We start from the raw sequence: 25,002 nt of genomic DNA, 5'->3' as shown, positions 1-25,002 counted from the left end.
CTTTCCCTCCAACTGAGCTGAAATGGTCTGCTTTCTTCAAAAGGAAACTTCTAAGAACAGGGGGGAAACCAAAAAGAAAACAGAAACAAATACAAGCGTGACAAGACCGACGGATGCATAGAAGACAGATTGCAACTTGGGACAGAAAGGGACTGATGGGTCTCCCACGAAGTCCAGATGGGAAAGCTCTTTTAAATAACAAAATTCTATAAGGCCACTAAGATTTAATTATTACAAACACTTCATCTTTTAAGGTTGTCTTAGGCCAAAGAAGTTAAGCTCCAGGGACAAACCCTTGCACGGTTTGGAGCTGCTGGGACTGAGAGTCTCAGAAGCCCTATGAGGCATCTGCCCTGATCACAGGATTTCTAGAACTTGATGTCTAGTACCCCTCCAAGGATGCCAGCGAGAAGAGGTGGCTGCCTTGATGGAAAGCCTTGTGGGACCTCAGGGGGCTCTTTGCTACCCAAGGCATCTAGACCAGTCTGTCCTGGGAGGCCTGGGCGTGCCTGGCTGGCAGGGCATCCCAGACGCAGGGCTGGCACAGCTACACGAAAGACACACTTGCTATGCGCCTGAACCAGATGTGAGTCAGCGGGTGACAAGGCTGACCAAAGGGCAGGGGCACCATGGGCTGTGGGCCTGGAGGCCTCTTCCTCGAGGGTGCAGGGGGTTGGATACAGAGGCTGCCCCTGCACCTTCTCCCCATCTCTGCCCCGAGATCCCCAAAGCCCTCACCCTGAATCCCAGCTGACTTCAAACAGGTTGTCAGGTGGTCATGGCTGGGACAGTTCCCCCTTTTTTTTTTTTTTTTTGCAGAGCGGGAGACAGAGGCGGCCTGTAGATGCTAAATGACTTGGACCCGGGTCGCCTGATTCCACCCTGGGCTGCTCGGGCCTCGCCAGGATCTTGCAGTCCTTTAGGTTTGGAAACCGCTCACTTGCAGAGGTCTCTCAAACAGGCTCCCTCCCTGCAGGGGACAGACACCGCCCAGCTAGACACTCCTGGGGAACCCACTGACTCACAGCCAGTCGGTGGCAGACGTGGAATGAAACCCCTCCTAATTTTCCTTCCTTGTTACCAGCATTTCCCAAGCCAGGTTTGGTGGAAGGTTTGCTCAGATGTTGCACGGGTTGTCCTCATTACCACGCACATCACAGCAGCTAGCGTTTCCGTGCTGACTACGTGTGGAGCACGATGCCCACTGCCTGACATGGAATAACAAATGGAGACTCCACAAGACCTCTATGAGATGGGTACTGCTGCAGTTGACACATGAGGAACAAAGGCACAGAGAGGTTCGGCAGCTGGCACAACAACACACAGCTGGCAAGAAGCAGAGGGAGGATGGAAGCCAGAGCCATTTATTTACTCCAGAGCACGGGTTCATGCAGTGAGACATGTCTCTGCAGGATTTCTGAGAGTTTCATGTGCCCACAGGCAGTGTAAATTCCCAAGAAGAGCACACAGGCTGTCATTTACCCCATTTATCTGATAACTGTGTATTGACCGACTGCTCTGTGCCAGGTACTGTGGGGCACAGTGGAGTGCCGAGCAGACGTGATCTCTGAAGGCACAATGACAATTCTGCAAGGGGACGGAGTGGGCTATGCTGAGCCTCAGGGGGTGCCCTTTAAGCACCCAGAAGTTTTTGTTTTTTTAATTTAGTCTTTTTGGACAGAAAAGTTCTAAGATCAGCCATATGAAGCAACGTGTCCTGAATCTGATTTAGCATTCTCTTTGGGAGCCAGATTTCCAACTCTGCACACATACACATGGCGTCATGTGCCGACAGGGAGAGGTGTCCTCCGGCCTATTAAGGTGAGTCAGCCTTCCTGTCCACATGCTAAACAAGACCGGGCATTCCCATGATTATCAGTACTGATCCATCAAGCACCTGTTATACACCTGACCCCGTGCTAGGCACTGGGGATATAGCAGTAAAGCAAACAGATCTGGTCTCTAGAACACTGGGGCGTGTTCTAGAAGGGGAAGGTAGTTACTTGCATAATACATAAATAAATACAAAATTACAAAGTGTGATTAGCAGGAAGGAAGAAAAACAGGCTACCAGAGCTCAGAACAAGGGACTTGATCACAGAAACACCGTGTAAACAGTGTGTGTGTGTGTGTGTGTGTGTGTGTGTGTGTGTTCATGTTCTGTGGAACATATGGAACATATTTTGGGATTGGCTTCACTTTACCATGTTGTCCTTTGCTTTATTTCATTTGGGGGTGGGAGGGATGGGAAGGAAAAGGAAGCACAGAACGTGTAACTTACTTTACCCCCAGAAAGAAGAGAGAGAGGATTTCTAGAAGGGGTCATTTCTGTCTCCGAAGGCCACTCCTCGGGGATGGGGAGGGCATTGTTACCACCTACCCTCACCCCCAAATCTCTCCCGCCCTCTTTGCTGTGCCTGAGTCTCAAGGCAAGTTATACACAAGGGGATTTGGGGAGTTTGCAAATGGGAACAGGACCGGGGTAAGAGTTCATCGAGTCTCTTCCTCAGGCCTTTTTCTGAACCGTGAACAACAGATCTGGTTACACGGGGTCTCTTACTTGTTACAGGAAGCTGGTCTGAGAGTTTGTGAACAGCTGAGGACCAGCCTTGCATTTTCATGGGGTCTCCTTGGCTTGCTGCAGATGGTTTTTCAGGTGGAAACAGCCCACCACCTGGAGGAGTGGAAGCAAAGTCGGGGATGATTGTGGTGTGTCTACCTGGATAAGTCAAGGGGGCCATTTCCAGCAGCGCTGCAGGCCCCAAAACATTCTGTGATGGTGAAGAGGAAAGCTACTTAGAAGTGCAAAGCACAGACTGCCTACTCAAGTCCAGGGGAGGAGCCTTCAGCCCACGAAGGTCCCCTCCATCCGATGTCACAGCTGTGCCGTTCACACCTCAGCCCAGGACACTGCCAAGGCTCTTCCAAATCTCTCCAGCCTCTCACACTAGAGCTCCCCCAGCCTCAATTCTTGGGCTGCTTCTCTTTAGCTGTACTCACTCCCTTGGGGAGGCCAACCTCACGGTTTTCAGTATCACGTGTACTCTGAGGACTCCCAAATTTACATTTCCACCTGGGTCCCTTCCTCTGAAACTCAAACCTGTGTATTCAACTACCCTCCCCATGAGTGTCTAATGGCAGCTCAAGCTTAACACGACGCCCCCAAACTGAATTTCCAGCACACACGTACCCCACAAACTGGTTCCATCACCTCATCACTGAATGGCAACTCCATCCATCTGGGTGAGGAGGCAGAAACATGTCATCATCCTTGTTCTCTCTTTCATCCATCCAATCCTCAGCAAATCTTGTGGCTCTACCCTCAAAACACATCCAGAGTTCCACTGCTACTCACCAGCCCCACTGCTACACTCCAGTCCAACTACCATCATTTCTCACCTGGGTTACTGTGTTCACCTCCTAGTCTGTATTTCTATTCTTGGGCCCGTTCAGCCTATTCTTAACACATCAGCCAGAGTGATTCTTTTAAAAAGGCAAGTCATACCATATTACTCCTCCCCTCAAAACCCTGCAATGAATCGCACTCACTCAGGATAAAAGCAAAGTCTTCCCAAGGGCTGCAAGAGCCAATATAAATTGGCCCCTCGTTACCTCCCTGACCTCACCTCCTAGTCCTCCCCCCGGCCTGGCTCCCCTGAGCACACCACGGATGTGTCGACCTCAGGACCTTTGCACTTGCCATTCCCTCTGTGTTTTCATCCCGTGTCCACAGGGCTGCTTCCCCTCTCCCTCCCCCACCACCCCCATTTCTTTCTCTCTCTCCCTCTCTCTCCCTCTCTCCTCTCTCTCTCTCTCTCTCTCTCTCTCTCTCTCTCTATATATATATATATATATATATATAGTCCCTTTACAGTCAGGCCACATTTACATGGTAGCCCCCATTTTCACATTCGTAGTCTCTACTTCCCCCTTCCCTGTTTTACTTCTCTCCACAGCATTCACCATCTGACATTCTATATAGTTACTTGCTTGTTCATTGTCAGTCTCCCCCCACTACGATGTGAGTTCCATGAGGGTGGGGAATCGTGTCGGTTTTGCTCACTGCTACATCCTCCTGGAACAGTGCCTGGCACGTTGACAGCAGGCGCTGGTCCCACGTTGAGTGTACGGATGAATAAATGAATGAATGAAGGGTCAAGATCTACGGTCTTTCTTGACTAAATCACACCCAGAATGCATCATCTAGTTATGGTTTTCCACTTATTGTTTCAAGTGGGGCAAGAACTTAAGAAATTTTTAAGAGCGACGTAAATGCAAAACGTTTCTATGTCTCTATGTGAATTTTTCATTGTTTCTCACCGCCACCTAACTGGACAGCAGTTTTTAAGCAAATTACTGTGAGCCTTTCTACACATTCAACTTGTTTTTCGTAAACAACTCTGTTCACATTTCATCAGTTTGGATATTTAATTAACTCATACATGTACAATAATAAATACTGGCATATTTGCTATTGTTTATTATAAACATGGTTACGTTAATATTATTATTAAACGTTATTAAAACAGCGTCATAAACAGGTTTGGGAACAAATACAACTGACTTTTGGCTGCATTTAACTTTACTGCAGGGCACCGAAGGGCACGGGTATTCCCTGTGTCATTGGGGGAGTGAGGGGCATCCGTGAACATGGCAGGTTGGTTCAACGAAAATCAACTGAGCATCGACTGTATTTCATTTTATCCACAGTTGGTATTCTAAAAACAGTTCAGAAAGATTTCTGGTACCACCCCACCCTCCCAGGTCCTGCCCTCTGCAAAATGCTCTCACGCCAATTATTCCTTAGGCCATGGTGAATACGCGGACTTGATGATTGGGTGAATGTGTAAATGGGAGACCTCTGTGTTTCCTTCATCAAATGCTTGCATGCGGCCCTTTGACTCCGTCAGCTGGATCCCATTACGCAGCAGCTCTGACTCATGGGCGCGATGGAGAAACTGCCCAGGTGAGTGAGATGCGCCACGGGTCCAGTTTGGGCGACAGCCTTGTTCGGCACAGCCCAGTCAAGGGCGTGTGGCATCGTGAAATCAATCAGCGTTTAGGCTCTAAGAGGGAGGCATTCCTCATTTTGAGCAAAAATAAGAAAACACGGAAGGGAAGCCATCCACGGCCATGTATTTGGGAAGGCTCTATGAGAGAGGACTCCTTAGTAGATGTCAGGAAGTAAAGCTGGAGACAGAGAGAGGATGACGCCTATTTTCAGAGGCAAAAACTGGGGGAAAGGATTTTAAAATGTGAAGGAGTATCTGGATTGTCCTACCTCACAAAGTTCAGGATGCTCGGTTATAATCGCAGACAGGCTGTGTGTGCACCGTGTAGACCGGGGCAGGGGGCGGGAGGTGCAGGGATATAATTTCACCAATACCTTTGGTTAACGAGCTGTAGCGCACAGTTCCCTCTGGTCTCTGTTGCTTTACTGACAGGCTTTCACTACACATTCTTAACCCTGAGGACCGTGCCCCCAGGCAGCAACCCTTTAAGACCAATTGTAATTAACTATCCACCAAATAACCGAGTCTTTTCTTTCAACCTGATTTTAATTGATTATTTACTTATCCAAGTGAGGCTCTCTATTCAGCTGCTAACAGTTAATTGCTCCCCAAATACACATTTTAAGCCCTAAAGTCATAAGGTGGGATCAGATGAGAGGTCACTGAAGTGGAGTGGTGGCTTTGGCTCCATTATTCCTGGAGGTTTCTTCCTTTCTTTTTATTCCACAGATACTAAGTACCTACTGTGTGCTGGGTGCTGCAGTAGGTGCTGGGGTAGAGAGTGAACGCACACCAACAGGGCGCTGTGCGATAACCAGGCTTGTCCTAGTGAATGACCTAAGGTCATATATTGCCCTCAAAAAGATACACAAAGAGCAACGATGGACAAGGCAGGGAATCCTCAAGTCCACCTTGGCTCTGACACTCAGAAGTGACCCTAACTCTTGAGCAACCCTGGCTCATCTGTCACAGCGTGGTTATATACAAGCGAAGTGTACTGAGAATTGAACAATGTTATGAGTATATGAAAGAGACTGTTCATAAGCAAAGGAAAATAATTTAAAATGAAGACCGGAAGCAAATAAAAATGATGGTATGTGGTGACGCCATGTCACCCCCCCCCCCCCACCCCGCTTTATAAGAACCATAAGGGAACTCTGAAGTCTGGGTCAAACTCATTGGAGAAGCTAATAAAAATGAAGACTTCAAAGACCCACTCCCAGAGGTGATGGTTTAGTAGGTCTGAAATTCTTAAGAAGGCTCCCAGGTGGTTTTTTGATGCAGGTGGTCCACTAACATCCTGGTGAGATAATCCAAACTAGGGACCCTTCACACACCTGGGAACGCAGACAGGAAATGTACTTCCCTCAGCCTGAAATTAACACCACCTACTAGACCAGCAAAGTACTCTCCCCTCTAAGCACCTGCCCAGCATGATTCAGGACATCACCTGAATACAACACCTGCTGCTGGCTGGCACCAATGGGCTGTTATCTGCAATTTTTTAGTTTTAAGGACATAAAAACGTATCGGAGTCTACATATCAATTATAGTACCTGACACCAATTTATTTAGGTGCATCAAAAGAGGCTCCTGCGTGGAGGCGAAGTTAACACAGACTTCTCACCAGACTCACTCGTAAAATTCATTCAAAGGAGCCTAAACGTCAATGAAAAAGGTAGGAGGATAAAACACCTACAAGCTATGCGTTGGCTGTAAGAGAAATTCTAAAAACAGTTCTGGAGGAACACTGTGAATGAAAGGGGAAAATCCAATCCACGAGCAGGTCCAGCAGCCTGGGAGGAACCAACCTCCAGGCATATCCTTACAGATTTAACCACTTTTGAGCACTTAGCACCAAATAAAATATTCATCCCAAATACAGATTACAGGACACAGGTATCTGGGAAAGCGAAGCAGACTACTGTTTCAGAATTAAGGTGCCTCCCCGGACGACAAACCTTTGCTGAGGAGGTAACTGTGTGCATCATCACCCAGACTTTCCTTTTATTCTCTCCACACGTAGAACATTTGCTTTGGGAGCTTAAAAGCGAGCAGTCGATACATGCGTGTTACACGGAACTCGCCCCTCTCTGCAGTGCACTTTGCTTACAAGGGAGGTCCCTGGGTGTTCTCGGGCCCTAGCGCTTCTTTACTTATCCCATCAACAGGACCCCTCCCTGGCTTCCTAGCTCACAGACGATTATCAGAAGCCTATCAGAAGGCTGCCAGGGAGTACAGACAGTATCCATAGATAACAGATGAAAAAGGAGATGGTGAGAAGCACGTCCTCCTCCAAAAATACTTAAGGCACATCTCAAGCTTCTGGATCCTGTATGCCTGAACTCCGAGGCTGTCTCTTCGCCACAACAAAGTATGAACTGACGGTCACCTTGAGCCTTCCAGGAAAGGTGAAATTATGTCCCGTGTACTTTTTAAAAGCGAGGGAAGTGGCAGATACGTTAGACCTCAGACAGCAAACGCCTGTGCAACAGAGCCATTGCCCTTCCTGCGTCCAAGGCGGACCCCGGGCACTCGGCCCGCCCTGTATCCCTGAAGGGGACCCCGCCTGGGAATCCAGCTCACAGTGCCCCCAGGCAGCTGCTCCCCTTGCACAAAGGGAAACCGACTTGCCAACCATGGCTTGGAAAGACTGCTATGAAAACAGAAAAGGAAAAAAAAAAAAAAAAAAAAAAAAAAAGAACAAAAAAGTTCACGCCAGGGAACAAGGTTTAATGCTCTGGATGAGTCAGTCAGTACCTGGATCTGCTCCCTTCCTAACAAAGCTGGTACGTGAGCACACCGGCCTGGCTGAAACCATTCCCTGTGGTCTCCCAAGAACTTATAAATTGGACTCGACCAGAAAGGACCAAGACCTGTGTTCACCTCCAGCATACGTTCTGATTCCTTCGGATTAGCTGGCGCTTCCCCGGGCAACTACGTACTAACAGGCCACGTCTCCCCGCTTCTTAAAGGTGGTGAACCAGGCATGAACTCACTCCCAGATCTGTGGGTGAGGGGCAGAAGAGACTCCCAATTCAGAAATGGAGCCAGACTGCTGGACTCATTTCCGGGCTCCCCTTTTACTAGCTATGACCTCAAGCAAATTCCTTAACCTCTGTGCTGCACTTTCCCCATCTTTAATATGGGAGAACATAAAAGTATTTTATTTCATAGGGCTGTTGCAATGATGAAATGGGGCAGTATGTGTAAAGCCCTGAAAATTGTGGCTAGTAAGAGCTTTAAAACATCAGTGACCATTCTTGTATTTTTATTTCAATGAACCGGGGTCCCTTGTTTAAGTGGTCATGGTTTCACAGAGCTAAGGAAGTGTCTTCTTCTGAACCTAGCTTCAAAAATTTATATTTTGACTCTGAAATTCAAAACCAAGAGAAATAAAGTTATATGGAAAGACGGCAGAATAAGAATTAATCATCTCTTTTTCTTGTTGTGATTTGAAAAATGATCTCCTGTTTTATGGTTCATTCTCATCTGATGGGAGAAACGGAGCGCTACGGTCGGCATATGAACAGCACAGGTCTGGCTGAAGCACAGCAAAGGGCCCTGGGGTCACTGGCAGCAGAACCAGGACTTGGGGATGCTTGAGCTCCTCCTCTCTGGGCGGAGGCAAGAGACGATGAAGGAAGGTTTCCGGCCACTGTCATCTGTGCGACCACGAAATCTCATACGTGGCAAAAGTCAGCTCTGAGCAGCAGACATAACTGTCAATCAGATTCACGCTGAGGCTCAGGAGGACGCCTCTCAATAGCAACAGCAGCACATACTAGGGCAGGCAGATCTGCAGTCTTCACAACCGTCCTTCCTGGTCAGATAGTTATTGCCATTTACAGAAAGGAAAGCCGTGGCTCAGAAAGGTTAAGTAACTTGCCCAACATTACAAAGCTAATAAGTGGTAAAGCCAGGATTCAAATATTTTATTCAGCAAGTTATTTACTGAGCGGCTACTACGTGGCAGGCACTGTGGGAGATGTTGGAAATGCAGCAGTGAACAGAACGAAGTTCCCGCCCAGGGAGAACTTTCATTCTAGGAGGGGGGACATTTAATAAACCTCCCTAACAAGTCGAGAACAGGACCTACGGATGAGGGAAGTCCCTCCAAGAACAGGAGAGCAGAGTGAGGAGATGCAGAGGGACGAACAAGGGCAGTCCTGCAGATCGGATGGTCGGGATAGACAGGTGATCAGCGGCTCCGGGTGTAGGGCCAATCAGTGCCCTTACCTACATCCCAATGCCTGAAATGAAGTCACAGCAAAACCCTGAGGGGCTCCCAGGAGGCCAGGCACCCTCAGGTGCCCCAGGCTCATTCACTTTGCCTGGGCCCAGACGGAGGGCTAAGACCATCCTGGAAGCCTCTGGGAGTGTGTCTAAAATTCTGAAGAAAGCTCTATTCTCCCCAAAGACAGTAACCACCATTCTCTGAAACTAACATAAACCGAGGTTTGTCATTTTCCACGAAGGAATCTTTTTTTTTTTTTCCTTCTGGGCCTCTGAACACATGAGCAGTTTCTTCTGCAGCCTCTTCCAGAAGTTCCTCAGCGATCACCACCGTCCATGCTCTGGCTCTTTCCACCGGGACGGTTACCACACCCTGTCGGTTTCCTCAGCGGGGCCTCCCCGGTGCTATGACTGTGAGACTCGAGCCCCGGTCACTAGGCAGTGGTCACTGATCGTCACCACCACCGCCACCACAGTCATCAGCTCCTGAGTCCTCACTGGGAATACACGTGCCCTCCTCTATCCCGACCGCTCACATAACCAGAAGCCTGGGGCTCAGCCAGCAGCGTGCCCCACCCCTCAGTGACAAACGGAACCCAGGGAATTAAAACTCAAGTGGCTAGGAATTCAAGGCCAGTGTTTATTCCCAGTATGCTACCCAACCTCTCTACAGCAGAACCCCGTCGTGGGTGATGACATCAGCACTGATCACTTGGGGGGGCACGGTGAATTAGGTTGTTTCACGTGGCAGCAAAGAGCATGGCTCTGGAGTCAGATGGCCGGTTTGGGGTCCCCACTTACAGCTGTGGGACATAATGCAGGTGCCGTGGCCTCTCTCAGACTCGGTCAGTTTATCTGTACATGGGGACAACTGCTCTCCCTCAAGTGGTGGGAGAGCTTCCGAGGAGTTAGTGCCCGACGGGTAGGAACAGCCAGGAGCACCCTCAGCTCCTCCGTGGTGGCCAGCTACACCCCAAGGTCCTCTGAACACCCTCGTACACAGGACAGAGTCCATCAGATCTACAGACCAACACCTTCATGATCCAGACTGATCATTAAAGATGTTTTCTGAATGGCTGACCGACTGAATCACTACAGGAGAATGTGCCTGAATTCACAGGTCCAATAATAGCTTGGAAATAGAAGCCATCTGAAAATGTGCCTAAACTCGAGCTGGGTTGGCAAGGATTGGATGTGATTATAAAAAGCAAGTGAGAAGAGAATGTTACTGCAAGGAAAATTAAATCCATATGAGTTTTAAATAACTTCATTCCAGTAGAGAGTATTAAAATGTTGTATTTTTGGCAAGTATTAAATACTAAAACAAATGCAATTTTAAATTGAAATTCTACTTTAACTTAAAAAATTAAAACTGCCACAACTGTATCCTAAGGCCTAAATCCCCTTCTATTATTAACTTACCTGTGAAACAAATTGTCTTTTAAAAAATGTTTTCTACTTAAAATTTATATCTAGATTTCCTGCTAAGACTCAGCAGTCATCCAAGCAGAACTCCGTATTATGCAGTAGGCTCCTATCTAAACACTGACATGGAAATGTTCTCAGCTTAAATACGTTCTGATTCAGGACATAAACCGATACTTTAAAATCTGCCTGTAGCTTTCTGTCATGACTGAAGTTTAACACCCCACTGAGCTAACTCGGGGCGCGCCTATCAAGGAATCTTCAAAACCGTCCGTTGCCTGGCTTCCTGCTGTGGATTATAAGCTGGACACGGGAAGGCACACTTAGGCACAAACTTCCTCCATTAAAGGCCTATGTTCTCTGAACCACCCACCTGAATTTCAGCTCGCTTTCTATAAGAGACAGTGGAAAAGGAATCCAGCTGGTCCAAGTGAGGCAGAAAACAGAAGCTCGTACAAATCCTATCACCCCAATGGTTCAGCAAGTTTACTCTAATAAGTGTATCCAAGCCCCTTTTAATGGCTCACGACTGAATGTAACTTTTGCAATGGCTAATAATTTTACGCAGCATCACGATGGTTTTTCCAATTCTTATTCTTCATCCAGAAAGTAAATAAAACCTACACGCACCCTCCAGGCTCTAATCCTATACTTTACAAGTAACTTCACTTTTGGCAGAAACTTAACCTTCCATTCTGCACGCAATGGACTATGTGCCAAGGTGGCAGGGCAAGCCCCGACAGACTTTGGTTTTGGCCCAACAGGTCAAGGTTCTTAAGTCACATCTGAGGATACTCCTGGCGACCAACACTTCCAGAATCAAAGCATATTATTATCATGTGCATGATTTCTATTAAACAGAGTTTCGTTGACTAATCAGACTGATCTACAAAGCCAGTTGAACCTGACGGGTCTATGATGGAGGTACAAGCATGTCCCACAGTTAAAAGAGTGAACTAGATGTGAATGTTCCCAGGCAGCTCCGTACTAATCAACAGTCCTGCTGCACCAGGAAGAAGCCTTCCTGAGAAGGGATGATTCTACTTGCTCACCAATGCCGGTAAAGCCCTCACTAGAGAAGATATGAAGGCCTGTATCCTACATCTAGAGGAAATGAAGCTTTCGAAAAAGAAACTACAAAAATGATCAACAGGATGGTGCAGCTTGGAGGCAGTTCAAATCCCAGCCTTCCACTGGAGAACTGGGTGACCTCTGAAGGAAACTCGTTTCCCCCCGGGTCTGTCTCCCCATCTGTAAATGATACCAGCCTCAGGGGGTTGTCGTCAAGTTTGAGAAACGCTTTGCACAGTACCTCACACACAGAAAGCACCCGAAGGCTATGTCAGGTTCCCCCCAGAGCTTAACAGATCACTTCAACACCTCTTGGAGAGGAAGCAGCATGAGGGAGGGCAGTGGGAGAACCGAAGGGCCCGGTGTGGCCTGGGCCGGGCGGAGCAGGGGTCCAGGTGGGCCCTCGGGTGGTACCAAACAGGACTCCAGGCATCTGACGGAAGGGATCGGCGCAGCTCCACATTTTCCCTACCTCCCACCCACTCGAACCTCAAGTTTTGGTCCTCTCAACTTTTTTTTTTTTTTGATATTTGAGTCTGTAAAGAATTTCGATGGTAATTTGGATGTCACCCTTCTCACCAATCTGGATCTTTTTCTTTCTTTTAATCCTACAGCAGGGCGACTGTAAATGTCGAGGCACTTGAGGCTCAAATGAGAACACTCAAGTAGTTCAGCAATTAAGAGCTACACACGGGCTTCCCTGGTGGCGCAGTGGTTGAGAGTCCGCCTGCCGATGCAGGGGACACGGGTTCGTGCCCCGGTCCGGGAAGATCCCACATGCCGCGGAGCGGCTGGGCCCGTGAGCCATGGCCGCTGAGCCTGCGCGTCCGGAGCCTGTGCTCCGCAACGGGAGAGTCCACAACAGTGAGAGGCCCGCGTACAGAAAAAAAAAAAGGAGCTACACACATTCGTTATGATTTATCCCACATAAATTCTGAAGTTCTTCAGTGTGCAATGAAATTACCTGGGGTGGGCGTGGGGATACTTTAGGTGTCCAAAAAATGACAGAAATGGCAAACCGTTTTCCTTAACCATCGGCCTGGTTTTTGGACTACTTTAAACGTGGCCTTTATATCCGAGTTACCCTTTTCCTCACCCACCTGTATACTTAAAGGATATAAGCCAATCGATTCAAAGTGAGGCCTGACATCAAATCAAAATCGACAGAAATCAAATATCGAATGCCTTGACATATAATTTTAGAAGAGTCGCTTTAACGTAAGTGTGAAAAGTCAGCAGTTATCTAGATATCTGCCCTCAAATAGTAAGGTAGAAGCATCTTCTTGACCACCCAGACTTGGGAGAACTGTGACAAAGTGAGGGAGGTTTTGGATATGAAGTGTTTTTAAAAAAAAAAAAAAAAAAAAAAAAAAAGGCACCAGGCAAATATAAGCTTCACAAAGGCTGGGATTTTGGTCCACTGATGTAACCTAAATACCTCAGTAGGTGCTCGATAAATTAATGTGATTTTGTAAAACATTTTGCTAGAAAGTACCTGTAACACCCAAATTGAAATAGCCAGCCTAGAGACACTGACAGATCTTTCAAAGTATTAGCTGCAGGGACACAAGGCTTTAGTTATGAGCTTTTAAAATTTTTCAAAATGTTTTAACTCCGTGACGAGTAAAGCAACCAAACTGGGGCAGCTCATTCTTGTCGAGAGGGAGCTGACCACCTGCTTGGGGACTCCTCAACTGAGTATGTGGGTGCTGTCACATCCAGGCCCTGCTGTAAGAACGGGGGTGACACAACAGCCCTCACCCTGCTCTTTCAGACCCGAGGAAATGTCAGCGTCCACAGCCTGGGAAGAAGGCTTCCGGCTAGAAGGAAAACTCGGGACCACCCTGTCCACTCCCCACTTTGGGCAGACCAGGAACTAACACCCTTGAGGCAAAATACCTGCCCGAGGCTAAGCCAGCGAGGCAGGGATGGAGGAGGAGCCTGTTAGAGCCCTGGAGGGACAGGCGTCCCCGGTTCCCAGAGCAGCACCCTATAAGTGTTTTTAAAAAAAAAAAAAAAAAAAAAAAAAAAGGCACCAGGCAAATATAAGCTTCACAAAGGCTGGGATTTTGGTCCACTGATGTAACCTAAATACCTCAGTAGGTGCTCGATAAATTAATGTGATTTTGTAAAACATTTTGCTAGAAAGTACCTGTAACACCCAAATTGAAATAGCCAGCCTAGAGACACTGACAGATCTTTCAAAGTATTAGCTGCAGGGACACAAGGCTTTAGTTATGAGCTTTTAAAATTTTTCAAAATGTTTTAACTCCGTGACGAGTAAAGCAACCAAACTGGGGCAGCTCATTCTTGTCGAGAGGGAGCTGACCACCTGCTTGGGGACTCCTCAACTGAGTATGTGGGTGCTGTCACATCCAGGCCCTGCTGTAAGAACGGGGGTGACACAACAGCCCTCACCCTGCTCTTTCAGACCCGAGGAAATGTCAGCGTCCACAGCCTGGGAAGAAGGCTTCCGGCTAGAAGGAAAACTCGGGACCACCCTGTCCACTCCCCACTTTGGGCAGACCAGGAACTAACACCCTTGAGGCAAAATACCTGCCCGAGGCTAAGCCAGCGAGGCAGGGATGGAGGAGGAGCCTGTTAGAGCCCTGGAGGGACAGGCGTCCCCGGTTCCCAGAGCAGCACCCTTTCCAGCTCACAGAGTCCGGCTCCTCCCCGGGTGCTGTGCGTGCCCAACGCTCAGTTTCTAGAACATTTTACACAGCTAATGCTGAGAGCCGCTCCGTACCTCTGCCTCTTCCTCCCGTACACCTGCCCACGACCCTTCTGGGGTTTCCTAAGGCAGGAATCCGTAAGCCACAAGTGTGAACATCTCGCTGAGGGAGGCTGACCGCACCTTCAGCTTCACCACCGTTCCCTGAGCAGGAAGGACACAGGCGGAGAAAAAAAATGAGGACAAGTGGTCCCGTGTAGGACTTTATGAATAAACTGCTTGTTTCAGCCATTTTTAATCTTTAAAAACACAAACAAACAAACAGCAATTCCATACCAACCTAATACAAATGTTACAACTTCTTTGTTTCATTCTTCGGGGGGATCCATAAATATAAAAACCTCCAGACTAGAGCGAACTGGTCACAAGCACAGAGGAAACTGACACCCCATACAGGAAATCATTTCACTCTTACCAAAGTAAGTTCTCCACGCACTTCTTAGCACCACCGTCCAACTGCACGGCTACTCTCTAGGTGGTATGGAAACGATGTGAATTCACAAACATTCAATCAACGCCGAACAGAAACAAGTGGGAAGAGGTCGGCCGTGGGGCTCGACAACTGCACTTTAGAGATGCAGCCTGTGAGCAACCCTCCCACATGCACCTTCATTTTCCCCCTTAACTGCTCCCGATGATGTACAAAATACAGTCCTTCCACAGCTTTTAGAAAGTTTTTTATTGGTTACAATGATATAAAATGCATTATTTGAATTCCCCCGTCAGTAAGTGCTTGCTAGCAACAGCATAAGAAAACTTTCTGTACATCTGACAAGCTCAAATGATTTATTTCATGCTGGAAGGGGAAAAAATAGCAAACACCACTCTTAACTTGTCTGTCTATAATTAACCTCTCTCTCTCTCTCTCTCAAGGCTACGTTGGTTAAAATCAACGGACAACCCCTTTTGTATGTCAATTTGTAAATTTTAATGTTTTCATTAGAATAGTCTTTTATATCACTCTCCAACAAGAAACAATAAAATTACTAACAGCAAACTTCAAATACAAGAACACTCTCCAGATTAACAACTCAAACAAAATGTAAAAGGTAAATCACATATAATACAATTGAAGCGTCCAAAACAATTTAAATAATTTTAAATATTTTATTTTTAAACCGCTACAAATGCTTTATACAATATTTCAACATAAAGTCCCCATAACAGAAATGTAACAAAATGGGAATGATAGTGAAAGGGTTAAAGTGGCACAAATTCACCAAACAAGTATTAAACTACAAATTTTAAGAGGTAGATTACTTTTAAAGTTGAGAACAACAACAACAACAACAAAAATAAAACAACACGAATAAAACTTAGCCATTTTCCACCAACTCCGTCATTAATTAGAGGGAAGGCATATAATAATGCATGGAGAAATGATACTTGTATACTCAGAAATAGGCCAATTCGTTGGGTTTTTTAAATCTGTTAGAGACTGATGTGTAAAACCTGATAAGTAAATTCATTTACACTTAGGTGTAGACATACATCTATACAGGCCTGTGATGTATCATGGGCACTGATATATTGCTACCGTCTCCGATAATACAACAGTTATAAATTAGCGCGAGATAATAATCTGAGAGGATAATGTCCATCTGGATATATAAACATGACACTGGAAGAGGCATAAAAAAGAGTCCATATCCAATCTGGTTTCCTCTCCATTATGCTGGCAATCGGCTTGTGATAAAAAACAACAACAACAACAACAACAAAAAGGAACAGGCTAAGAAAGAAGCTAAATGCCTCTGTCTACAATTCATTTAAAGGAAAGGCATCAAGAGCTGGTGTGACCGAAACATTATAAAACGAGTGCATCAGAATCCGTCATCCCTGAAATCTACAACAAACTACCGATAAAACAGAGAACTTGCTTTGCAAGATTAGGTTCAACTCATTCCTTTCTCTGCTCTGTGCCAAAAACCAGGGCCACGCTCAGGTCTGAGTTACCAGTCCCGTGACGAGGGGCCAGGTCAGCTAGCCCGTCCTATAGCGCCCTCCTCTGTGCATCTCAATCACCTGCGAGCCCAGCACGTGTGTTGGGCGCCAGCGAAGAAGCAGATGCCTGACTCTAACCAGGGCAACAAGAAGCCCGCGGGCAATCGGCTGTGTGTTAGGGTTTCTGAGTCAGCTTCAACTGGTCTTGCAAGCTTGGTAGATTTCGTACGCTTTGCCGTAGTGCTTATCCTAAGTTACGGGTATGCATTGTCTTTATTTAGTCAATTAAGGTTTGTTTTGTTTGGGGGGCTTTTCTACGGGAAGTTCCTAGAAAATAAGAGAACTGAAGATAAATGACAACATAACACAACCTTATATGAACTGACCATGGTAAAGAAAAGGTGGGAAGACCACGGGACAAATGTTAAGACAGCAACAGGATGACTCGGAAGGTGTGTGGGAACGTGGGTGTCCCACGCAAAAAGAGACATGCTGAGAGGGACGCAGACAGTCTCCCTGGAGTGATGTGGCGGAGATGGTATGGGAGAAATCAGCACCATTTTGGTTTTTTTAGCCCATTTCACGGTAAATGGAAAAGCTTGGTCTGGAATTTCGTTCTGCTTCTCCATCACTTATTTACGTGTCCTTAACTGGCTGCAATGGGAACACAGTATTAAACAACAACAACGAGAAAAGCCGCTGTAAAAGCAGCACTGAAGAATGTAAAAATGCCTTGGGATTTACAAAGATCAAAGATGGGTAACAAGGGAGTAGAAAATGTACCTCTTTCCTTATCCTTCTGTCTTACAGCCCGTGGAAGTGAGCCCTCAGCAGCAGCTCTAAATGCAGTCCCACCGACAAGCCACAGGTGGGCTCCAACCCGACCCGCGGAAGGTGAGCCCGACACAGCGTTCGCTGGATTAAGAGCTGTAACAGGAGAATCTAGTCGGTGGTATGTCTCTGCGGCTTTGTCCTAAGAAAAGGATTTGGAGCACACGCCTGTTTCACACCCGGATTGGCACAATGGCTTGTGCTACAGGAAATGACCAAATGGCAAATTCTGCTGAGCTCTCGGTGTAGAATGGAAAACTGACGTCGTTCTCCCGGCTGACTGCAAGTGTATACTTGAAAATCTGTGGGATCCTAAACTGGCATTTGAATGTAAAACGTCTGAGTGCCGAGGACTAGCCCTTAATCACAGTTATGATGAAACACACGGGGAAAGGGTGCGCTGCCAGGCCCGGGGTAAGTCCTCGAACATGCAATGGAGCAAGGACAGCGAAATCACTGAAAACCAGAGTGAAAGTGGATATTTCCAAACCTGTCCTATGAAATCACCCCTGAATAAAATTTACAAATAGAAATATACTGAAAAGGGAAGAAGACTAGTTAGAGCAACTCCTTGCCAGTGCAGTACAACAAACATGGAAAAGGACGAAGCCTCCACTCAGAGCCCTGGGCTGACACCGATGGACCATCACAGCCCCAGGCCTGCGCCCAGGATCCCGGCTTTATACCAAATTCACTACAAAGTACTCAGAACTCTCTGAAGAATCGCCCACTCTTCTGCCCAGATGATCAAAATACGATGCCCCCTGAACGCTCGTTCTGTAATTCCCAAACATACTTCCCAAGTTTATGGTCACGGAAGCCTGCTGCTACCATCCACGGTCAGAATAATGCCCGTGTCTTCTGAACTGTTTGCTCCTTGTTCCCTTTTAGGCCAAATTTCCTTCCAGCAACGTTAACTTTCAAACAAAGCAAAATAATGAAAACTAACTGGAGCAAAGAATAGAGACACAACTTTATTAGGCACTTCAGTCCTTTGCAGTCTTAAGGGTTCTTCAAAAGCCCTGGATGAACTTCACTCAGAGAGTTTTCCTTTACAGTACGTTAATTTTTTCTTATCAACTTTACCCTTGAACTGTATAAATGGGATCCAGTACAAAATAAGTGATTCTTTCAGATACTATCGGACACAAAGGAGAATACGCACATACATTCTAAAGCATCAACCACCTGGGAAACGTTTTTTAGTACAGTCCATGAAAATGACAGCATGTTCTGGGTGGTTTAACCTTGAAAAGGACAGTCCAAGAATGTCCCGTTGTTGTGGAACTTCCCGAACACAGACTGAGTACAAGGAGGTACACAGTGAAGCTGCTACAGGCAGGAAGTCTGGACAGCTGATAAACAGGTGTTGACTTTCACCGGGACTAACTGAGCTCCGAGACGCCGTATACACGTATGTCACTAAGGGCTACCGTAACCAGTTATTTAGTATTTTTATGAAGTAGCTGTAAAAAAAAAATCTGATCCTTTATTCCTACGGTCAATCATTCCCATCAACCCTTGGCTGATGACTCTTGTCTCCATCTTCATCCATGACTTATGGTGCACCAGCACCAAGAACTCTGCCTCATCGAATGCGCAGTGATAAACAGCATCTCTGAGCCCTTGTGACCTTCCCAAACGGCAGTCACCTCCCAGTTAACTCTGATTCTGTTTGCTTAAAACACCAAAGAATTTTGAGACACTGGAAGTTATAGCCAAGAGCCTAGAGTCCTGCAGCTCACTCTGAAAGGACAGGATTTTAAAATACTGTGCAGAAATTCTAGCTGATGATGAAAAATTTCACCTGAGATGAACCTGTAGGCATTATTCAGGAAACCACAGGAGTACCAAGAGTGCACTCCACTCACGTTTGAACTAACTCAGAAAGTCTGAGAAGTCAATGGAACAAACTTAACTCCTGCCCTATGTTTTCACCGGTCGCCAAGAACGGTTCTTAATATAGGAAGAACACAGGATAAACAGTGGGACCACCTCAGAGCTGAGCTAAGATGGGCTCTGGCATCACGCCGGGGAAACAAAGGCACTGACAAGCGGGGTGACCTGCCCTTCGTCCCCACCCGCACCTGAAATAACCATGCTCTGGCCCTTCGGCAGGCACTCTCTCCTCCTCCCGCCCGTGGGAATCTTGGCTGTTTACCACCCTATGCCTGAGAACAAGAGCGAGTGGGAGGACACATGGCATTTTTAAAAGGAATAGAGTGCTGTGTTTTGATTTATTTTAACCAAGAGACAAGTTTTTAAAATTAAAACACAATAAAAGCAAGCATGAATAGTAAAAAGCAGTCTCAGCTGCTAGAACTGCACTTAAGTCACAGAAATATTACACCAGATTGTAATGTGGTTTTAATGAACTCCGTGATCCATCTTAACATAAGAGGTAAGCTATGATCAGGAAATAATACCAGTGACACTGGGATACCACCCAAGACATAAAGGAAGTTTGAGAGAATTTCACCTTTTCATAGTAGGGTGCTTTGGGGAGCTTTCCATGGCTTCAAATCCAATTCATAACTGGCCCTATGAGAGAAACTGTACCACTTTGTGAGTCCTACGCCTGAAATAAGAGCTGTATGTGTCCATCTCTACAACAGCCAAAGCACTGACCCTCCTGCACACCGGCCTACACCTTAAGCAACAGCTATTTCCTTTAAATGCTCATGTCAAAATCGTGCAGGAAAAAGGAAGAGAAGCCATTGGGCAAGGACAGTGTTTTCTTCCAACTGTCCTCCCCCCTCGCTCTGGAGCTCTGAATTCCTCCGGCCCTGGAGCCTCGCTTACCTGAAGTCCTTCAGCTCCTGCTTGCCACTGCTGTCCTCCCTCCTGTTCTCACTCGGGTCGGCAGCGGCTGCCAGCTGCAGGCTTCGGGTGACTGGCCCCCCACTTCGTTCTCTAGATTTTACATTGAACCTGTCTGTCCGTTTCTTACTGGCCGAGGCCGATTTGCTCTGTAAGACAGCTCTGCTTTTCTGTGCCCTCACATGCAGGCTCCGAGACGTCTTGCCCGAGAGCTGAGCTGCATGATTCTTGGCTGCAGCTTTGGGCTTCTTGCTCTCGTTGTGAGTCATTTTGGCCATTCGTATCGGGCTTAAGTTCCTTAAGGAGGAGCTTGGTTTTTTGGACTTAACCGAAGCTGCAAATTTAACATTCTGCTTGGACCTGAAGGACGAGGAGGGCGGTGGGACCTGTGCAGGGCCCGAGCTGCGAGCTCTGGTCTTGCCCAAAGGCGCCTGCATGCTTTGCATTTTGATCTCTGCATCCGCTGTCCGTCTGCGGTGGCTGTTGCCGTTGTTTCTGTCACTACTTGCAGGTGATGGGTGTCCTCCTTTCTTGGATGAATGGGAAGCTTTTTTTTTGGAAGGAGAAAGAGGTTTCTTGGGACAGCTGAAAGCGGCGTGCTTGTTCAGGCTCCCGATGTACGTGAACTCTCTGTTGCAGTACGGGCAGATGTGCGAGGACGACTCAGGAGCATTTTTTAGGTCGGCTTTCTGCTTTGCAGACTTGTTTTTCTGAAGGATGGCTTTCTGGACAAGCTGTTTTTTTTTCTTCAACGCATTTAACTTGAGCTTATTTGAGGACATTTTGCTGAGCTCAACGCTAAAGTTCAGTCTTTTGGGCTGTCCCATTCGCCTGAAGGCATTCTTCCCAGAGTTGTCCAAAACCACCACACCGTTTTTGGGCTGCACAGTCTGCTTCAGGGGGACTGGATTTTTCTTCGGGGTATACCTCTTCTTGTCGCTAGCGGAAGCACATGCCAGGATGTGCTTGTGCAGCTCAGGCATGTTGTCCACACCTTTCCCACACTTGGTGCAGCGAATGGCGGTAGTAAACGTCTGTGGGATATTGTGTGTGGTGAAATTTGTGGCCGTCACACCAATGCCTAGGGGGTTGCGGTGATGGTACTGAAATGGAGGTGGTTTAAAGCTCGGGTAATGCTGATTGAGACCCAATCGAACATCTGGATCTTTCGTCTTTATTCCAGAAGCCATTATTTTTATGGTCGTGTAGAGCTCTTCTGAGGAATCATTCAGCTCCTCCTCTTCTTTAGACGTTTCTAAAGGATCTTCCGGCAAACTCTGCATATGCTCGACGTGGGCCTTGCTGGGATCCGTGAAGTTCTGGGGCCTCAGGGTGCCACTCTCAAACTCATGGTGTGTGCACACCGTATCGGGGTGGAGATCTCGCTGGTGCTGCTGCAGATTGCACAAAAACGCAAATTCTTTTTTACAAACCGAACACACAAAGATATTCCCGACTCCGTGAAGCAAAAAGCGGTGTTCCGACAAATCAGTTTTAGCCTTAAAGAGCTGCACACAAAATTCACATTTGAAGGGCCATTCCTCGGCGTGAATGGATAAATGTTTGGTTAGATCTTTAATGGAGAGGAAAGGTGATTCACAGACGTTGCAGACGAAATTTCTGCTGAATGTCTCCTGAACGATATCCCGCGCAGTGGCAGACTGGGGTTCTTCCCTCGCTTTCGGACCTTCATTCTCTAATTCCTCCTGTTTAAAAGATATCATGGGGAGAGAGGCTTCCAGATTATCCCCGGAGGAAACCACAGACGATACTGCTGAGAGAGGAGGTGGCGAAGGAGAAGGGGAGGACGAAGAGGAGAACGAAGGCGAAGCAGAGGAGGAGGAGGACGAAGAGAGCGTCGGCGGCCCCGGTGAGGCAGCAGACGCGAGGGGCTCCACGGAAGGGACGGGAGATGGCGCGGGAGACACCGTTGGGGAAAGAACTGGAAGTGGGGACTGTGCGGTGGCATTCGAGAGTGGAGAGGAACACGGACGAGGGGACGCCCTGGAAGAGGGGGTCGCAAGAGGTACAGTAGGAAGCAGCGGAGGGGGTGGGGTGGCAACAGTTAACACAGGAGGACAGGGCTGGGGGGAAGGGGGATTGGTTGGGGTCAAGAGAGGCGGCAGCTGCCCGGAAGAAAGGGAAGACGTCTGCAGGGCAGGTGACGAAGGAGGAGACTCGCCAGGAGGGGCAGGTAAGCTAGAGTCGGGACCAAGGTCAGGGTCCGGCTGAGGATCTAGGGGTTTACAAGGACTGGGGCTCCTGGTCACATCTGGAGCATTTTCTACAGGTAAGTCGACGCCATTGTATTCATTGAGAAGGACCTTCTGTAGCATGCAGGTGGTTGGCTTCTTTTTCTTTACAGCGCTGCAGGCTGGCTGCACCAAATGATTTTCTTTGAATTCCTTGCCTTCGGAGTCACCACTAGGCTTTTTATGCACACTGAGATCTAACACAGATTCCCACTGGACCGGAGCCCTGCCTGTACCCTCAGCCTTCTGTTTCACGCCACTGGATAAATCCAGTGGCTGCTGGTTGCATACGCTGCTAAAAGTAGAGCTAGCTGCCCACTCTTTAGATACTTTATACTCATCAAAGCCTGGAGGGCTCCCAGTTTCTCTCTCCTCTCTCCCAGACAAACTCCATGCTGGTGAGTTGCCATGACTTTCTAATTTGGGCTTTTTGGAACTCAGGACTGCCTCAGTCCACATGGCTTTCCCATCGCCCGGCTTCCCAAAGTCTCGAAGGGCAGGACTGTGCTGTGGAGAGCTGGGCGGAGAGCTGGTCCGCCTCTTAAACCTGCTCGAGGTCACAGGGAGCATCGACGCAGGCGTGGACACACAGACAGGACCTAATTTAGGTATTTCAGTGGCTGAAATCCCTGCAGGAGGAGTCAGTTTGTCCTGGGTTTGAAGAAGCTGTTTGAGCTTCGATGACAAGTACACATTCTTCTCTTTGTGGAACGAAACGGCCTCTGTGGTTGATATGCCGAGAGGCAGGCTCAAGGAACACGAAGGTGCTACGGCATCAGACTCGGTCTCAGCTTTAATTCTGGGCAACACAGGAGGACTGGCAGTCCTCCGTTTCTTGGACTCACTGTTCGTGCTGCTGGAAGGCTCTTTAGGAAGATCATCTGTTATAGGGACCTGTGTGGTCTTTATATTTTGAGTTATTTCCACTGTAACTGGAGTGAGCAGACAGTTGATACCGTACAAGTCTGCGGAACTGGATTCCATCTCAATAACATCACAGTTACTGGTGCTGCAGCTGGTCTGAATTTTACCATCAATATAGTAATTTAAATTTTCAGAGATGTTGCTAGAAATATCCATGATGTACACGTCGTCTGCCTCCCCTTCCTCCTCTGGCTCTGTGCTGGGTACGTAGACACTCTGGGCGGGCGGGGCCTGCTCTGCCGGGGGCTGCTGCTCTTCGAGGAGACCCCCTTTTCGCCGCACGCCTTTAGGAATCAGGTGGCGCTCGTGGACCCTGCGCTGATGCCGCCTCATGTTAGTGTGAGTTCCAAAAACCTTTTTACAGTACTGGCACGGGTGAAGCTCCTTCGCTTCTCCGTTCTCTTCTACAACAGAAGAATTTACCGTGTCTTGGGAAGCCTTCTCTGAATTCAAGGTCAGAGAGTCTTGCCCAAGACTGGGAGGCTGCGCGTCATCCTTCGGAGGAGCGCCGTCCCCGGGCGCCTTGCCATCGGCTGGGGCCTCCGGCGGCCGGAGTGTCAGGCTGGGCTTCCGCTTCAGCCCCGCCTCGTGGCGCCGCTCGTGCCGCCGCCTGTTGATCTGCGTGCCGAACGCCTTCCCACAGTACTTGCACTTGAAGGCGTGGTTTACTGTGGATATGTGGATGTGCATGTGCCGCTCCAGCCCCTGTTTGGTCGTGAACTTCCTCTCGCAGTGCTGACACGGGAACAGAAACGTTTCAAACACGTCACCACTGGCCTCTTCTTTAGCTTTGGGAATTCTGACGGCAGGCGCTACCTCCGGAGAGTCTCCAAGAGCGCCCATCGGAACAGTCCGTGGCTCTTCTAACAGATCCTCTGGACTCTCGTCACACCGCATCTCCAGCTCTCCTGCGGGGCTCCCGCCTGGCACGCCAGCCGCCGCCGCCTCCTCCTCCTCGTCCAGCTCCCCCTCCTCCCCCTCCTCCTCCTCTTCCTCCTCCACATCGTTCGCATCGCTACGCGCCGCGTCCAGCTCTGCGGCCGGTCCCGCCTGGGGGTCCTGGGCAGGGGGCGGGAGGGCAGGCTCCGGAGGCACATCCTGACTCACCACCTCCTGAAGGATGGCCGTCTGCTCGGCGGTGGACGCGGAAGGCTTCTCGTCTTCGTCTCTGGGGCCTGGAAAGCACAGGGAGGCAGAAGCATGGAAGTCAGGGCACACACCAGCCACTTGTGATCAGTTTCCATTATTCACGTTATTTCTCTTATCCCCTAAATGTGTAAGGGAGATCGTAAAAACACACAGCTCTGCTTTCTCGGTTACAAAGCTGTACTGCATAAAATTCCATTTCATTCATTCAACAAATGTTTACAGAGCACCTGCTCTGTACCAGGCAGCTCCGTGGGCAGTGAGGATACAATGTGAACAATAAACGCCTGAAGGAGCTTAGGTTCTTTTGTGTTTCATCGCATACATATAAACAACATTTTTGTTTACAGAAACTGTAGTGCTTAAAACTGTGTTGGAGGGCTTCCCCGGTGGCGCAGTGGTTGAGAGTCCGCCTGCAGATGCAGGGGACACAGGTTCGTGCCCTGGTCCGGGAAGATCCCACATGCCGCGGAGCGGCTGGGCCCGTGAGCCACGGCCGCTGAGCCTGCGCGTCCGGAGCCTGTGCTCCTCAACGGGAGAGGCCACAACAGTCAGAGGCCCGCGTACCCAAAAAAAAAAAAAAAAAAAAAAAAACACAAACAGCTGT

The 25,002-nt window shown here is 48.1% G+C and overlaps 1 protein-coding gene across 1 annotated transcript in view; it reads right to left on the bottom strand.

Moving 5' to 3' along the window:
* Positions 1–25,002, bottom strand: part of PRDM2 (PR/SET domain 2) — an 83,466-nt gene that overhangs the window by 9,570 nt on the left and 48,894 nt on the right. The window contains exon 6 of the mRNA XM_007463183.1: positions 20,056–24,424. Coding sequence (XP_007463245.1) covers positions 20,056–24,424 — 4,369 coding nt within the window. The remainder of the gene's footprint in view (positions 1–20,055; positions 24,425–25,002) is intronic.

The sequence above is a fragment of the Lipotes vexillifer genome, unplaced genomic scaffold, assembly GCF_000442215.2.
Source record: "Lipotes vexillifer unplaced genomic scaffold, Lipotes_vexillifer_v1.1 scaffold109, whole genome shotgun sequence".
Classification (NCBI taxonomy): Eukaryota; Metazoa; Chordata; class Mammalia; order Artiodactyla; family Lipotidae; genus Lipotes; species Lipotes vexillifer.
Note: the sequence above shows the minus strand (reverse complement) of the source record. Positions and strands in the feature narration are given on the sequence as shown.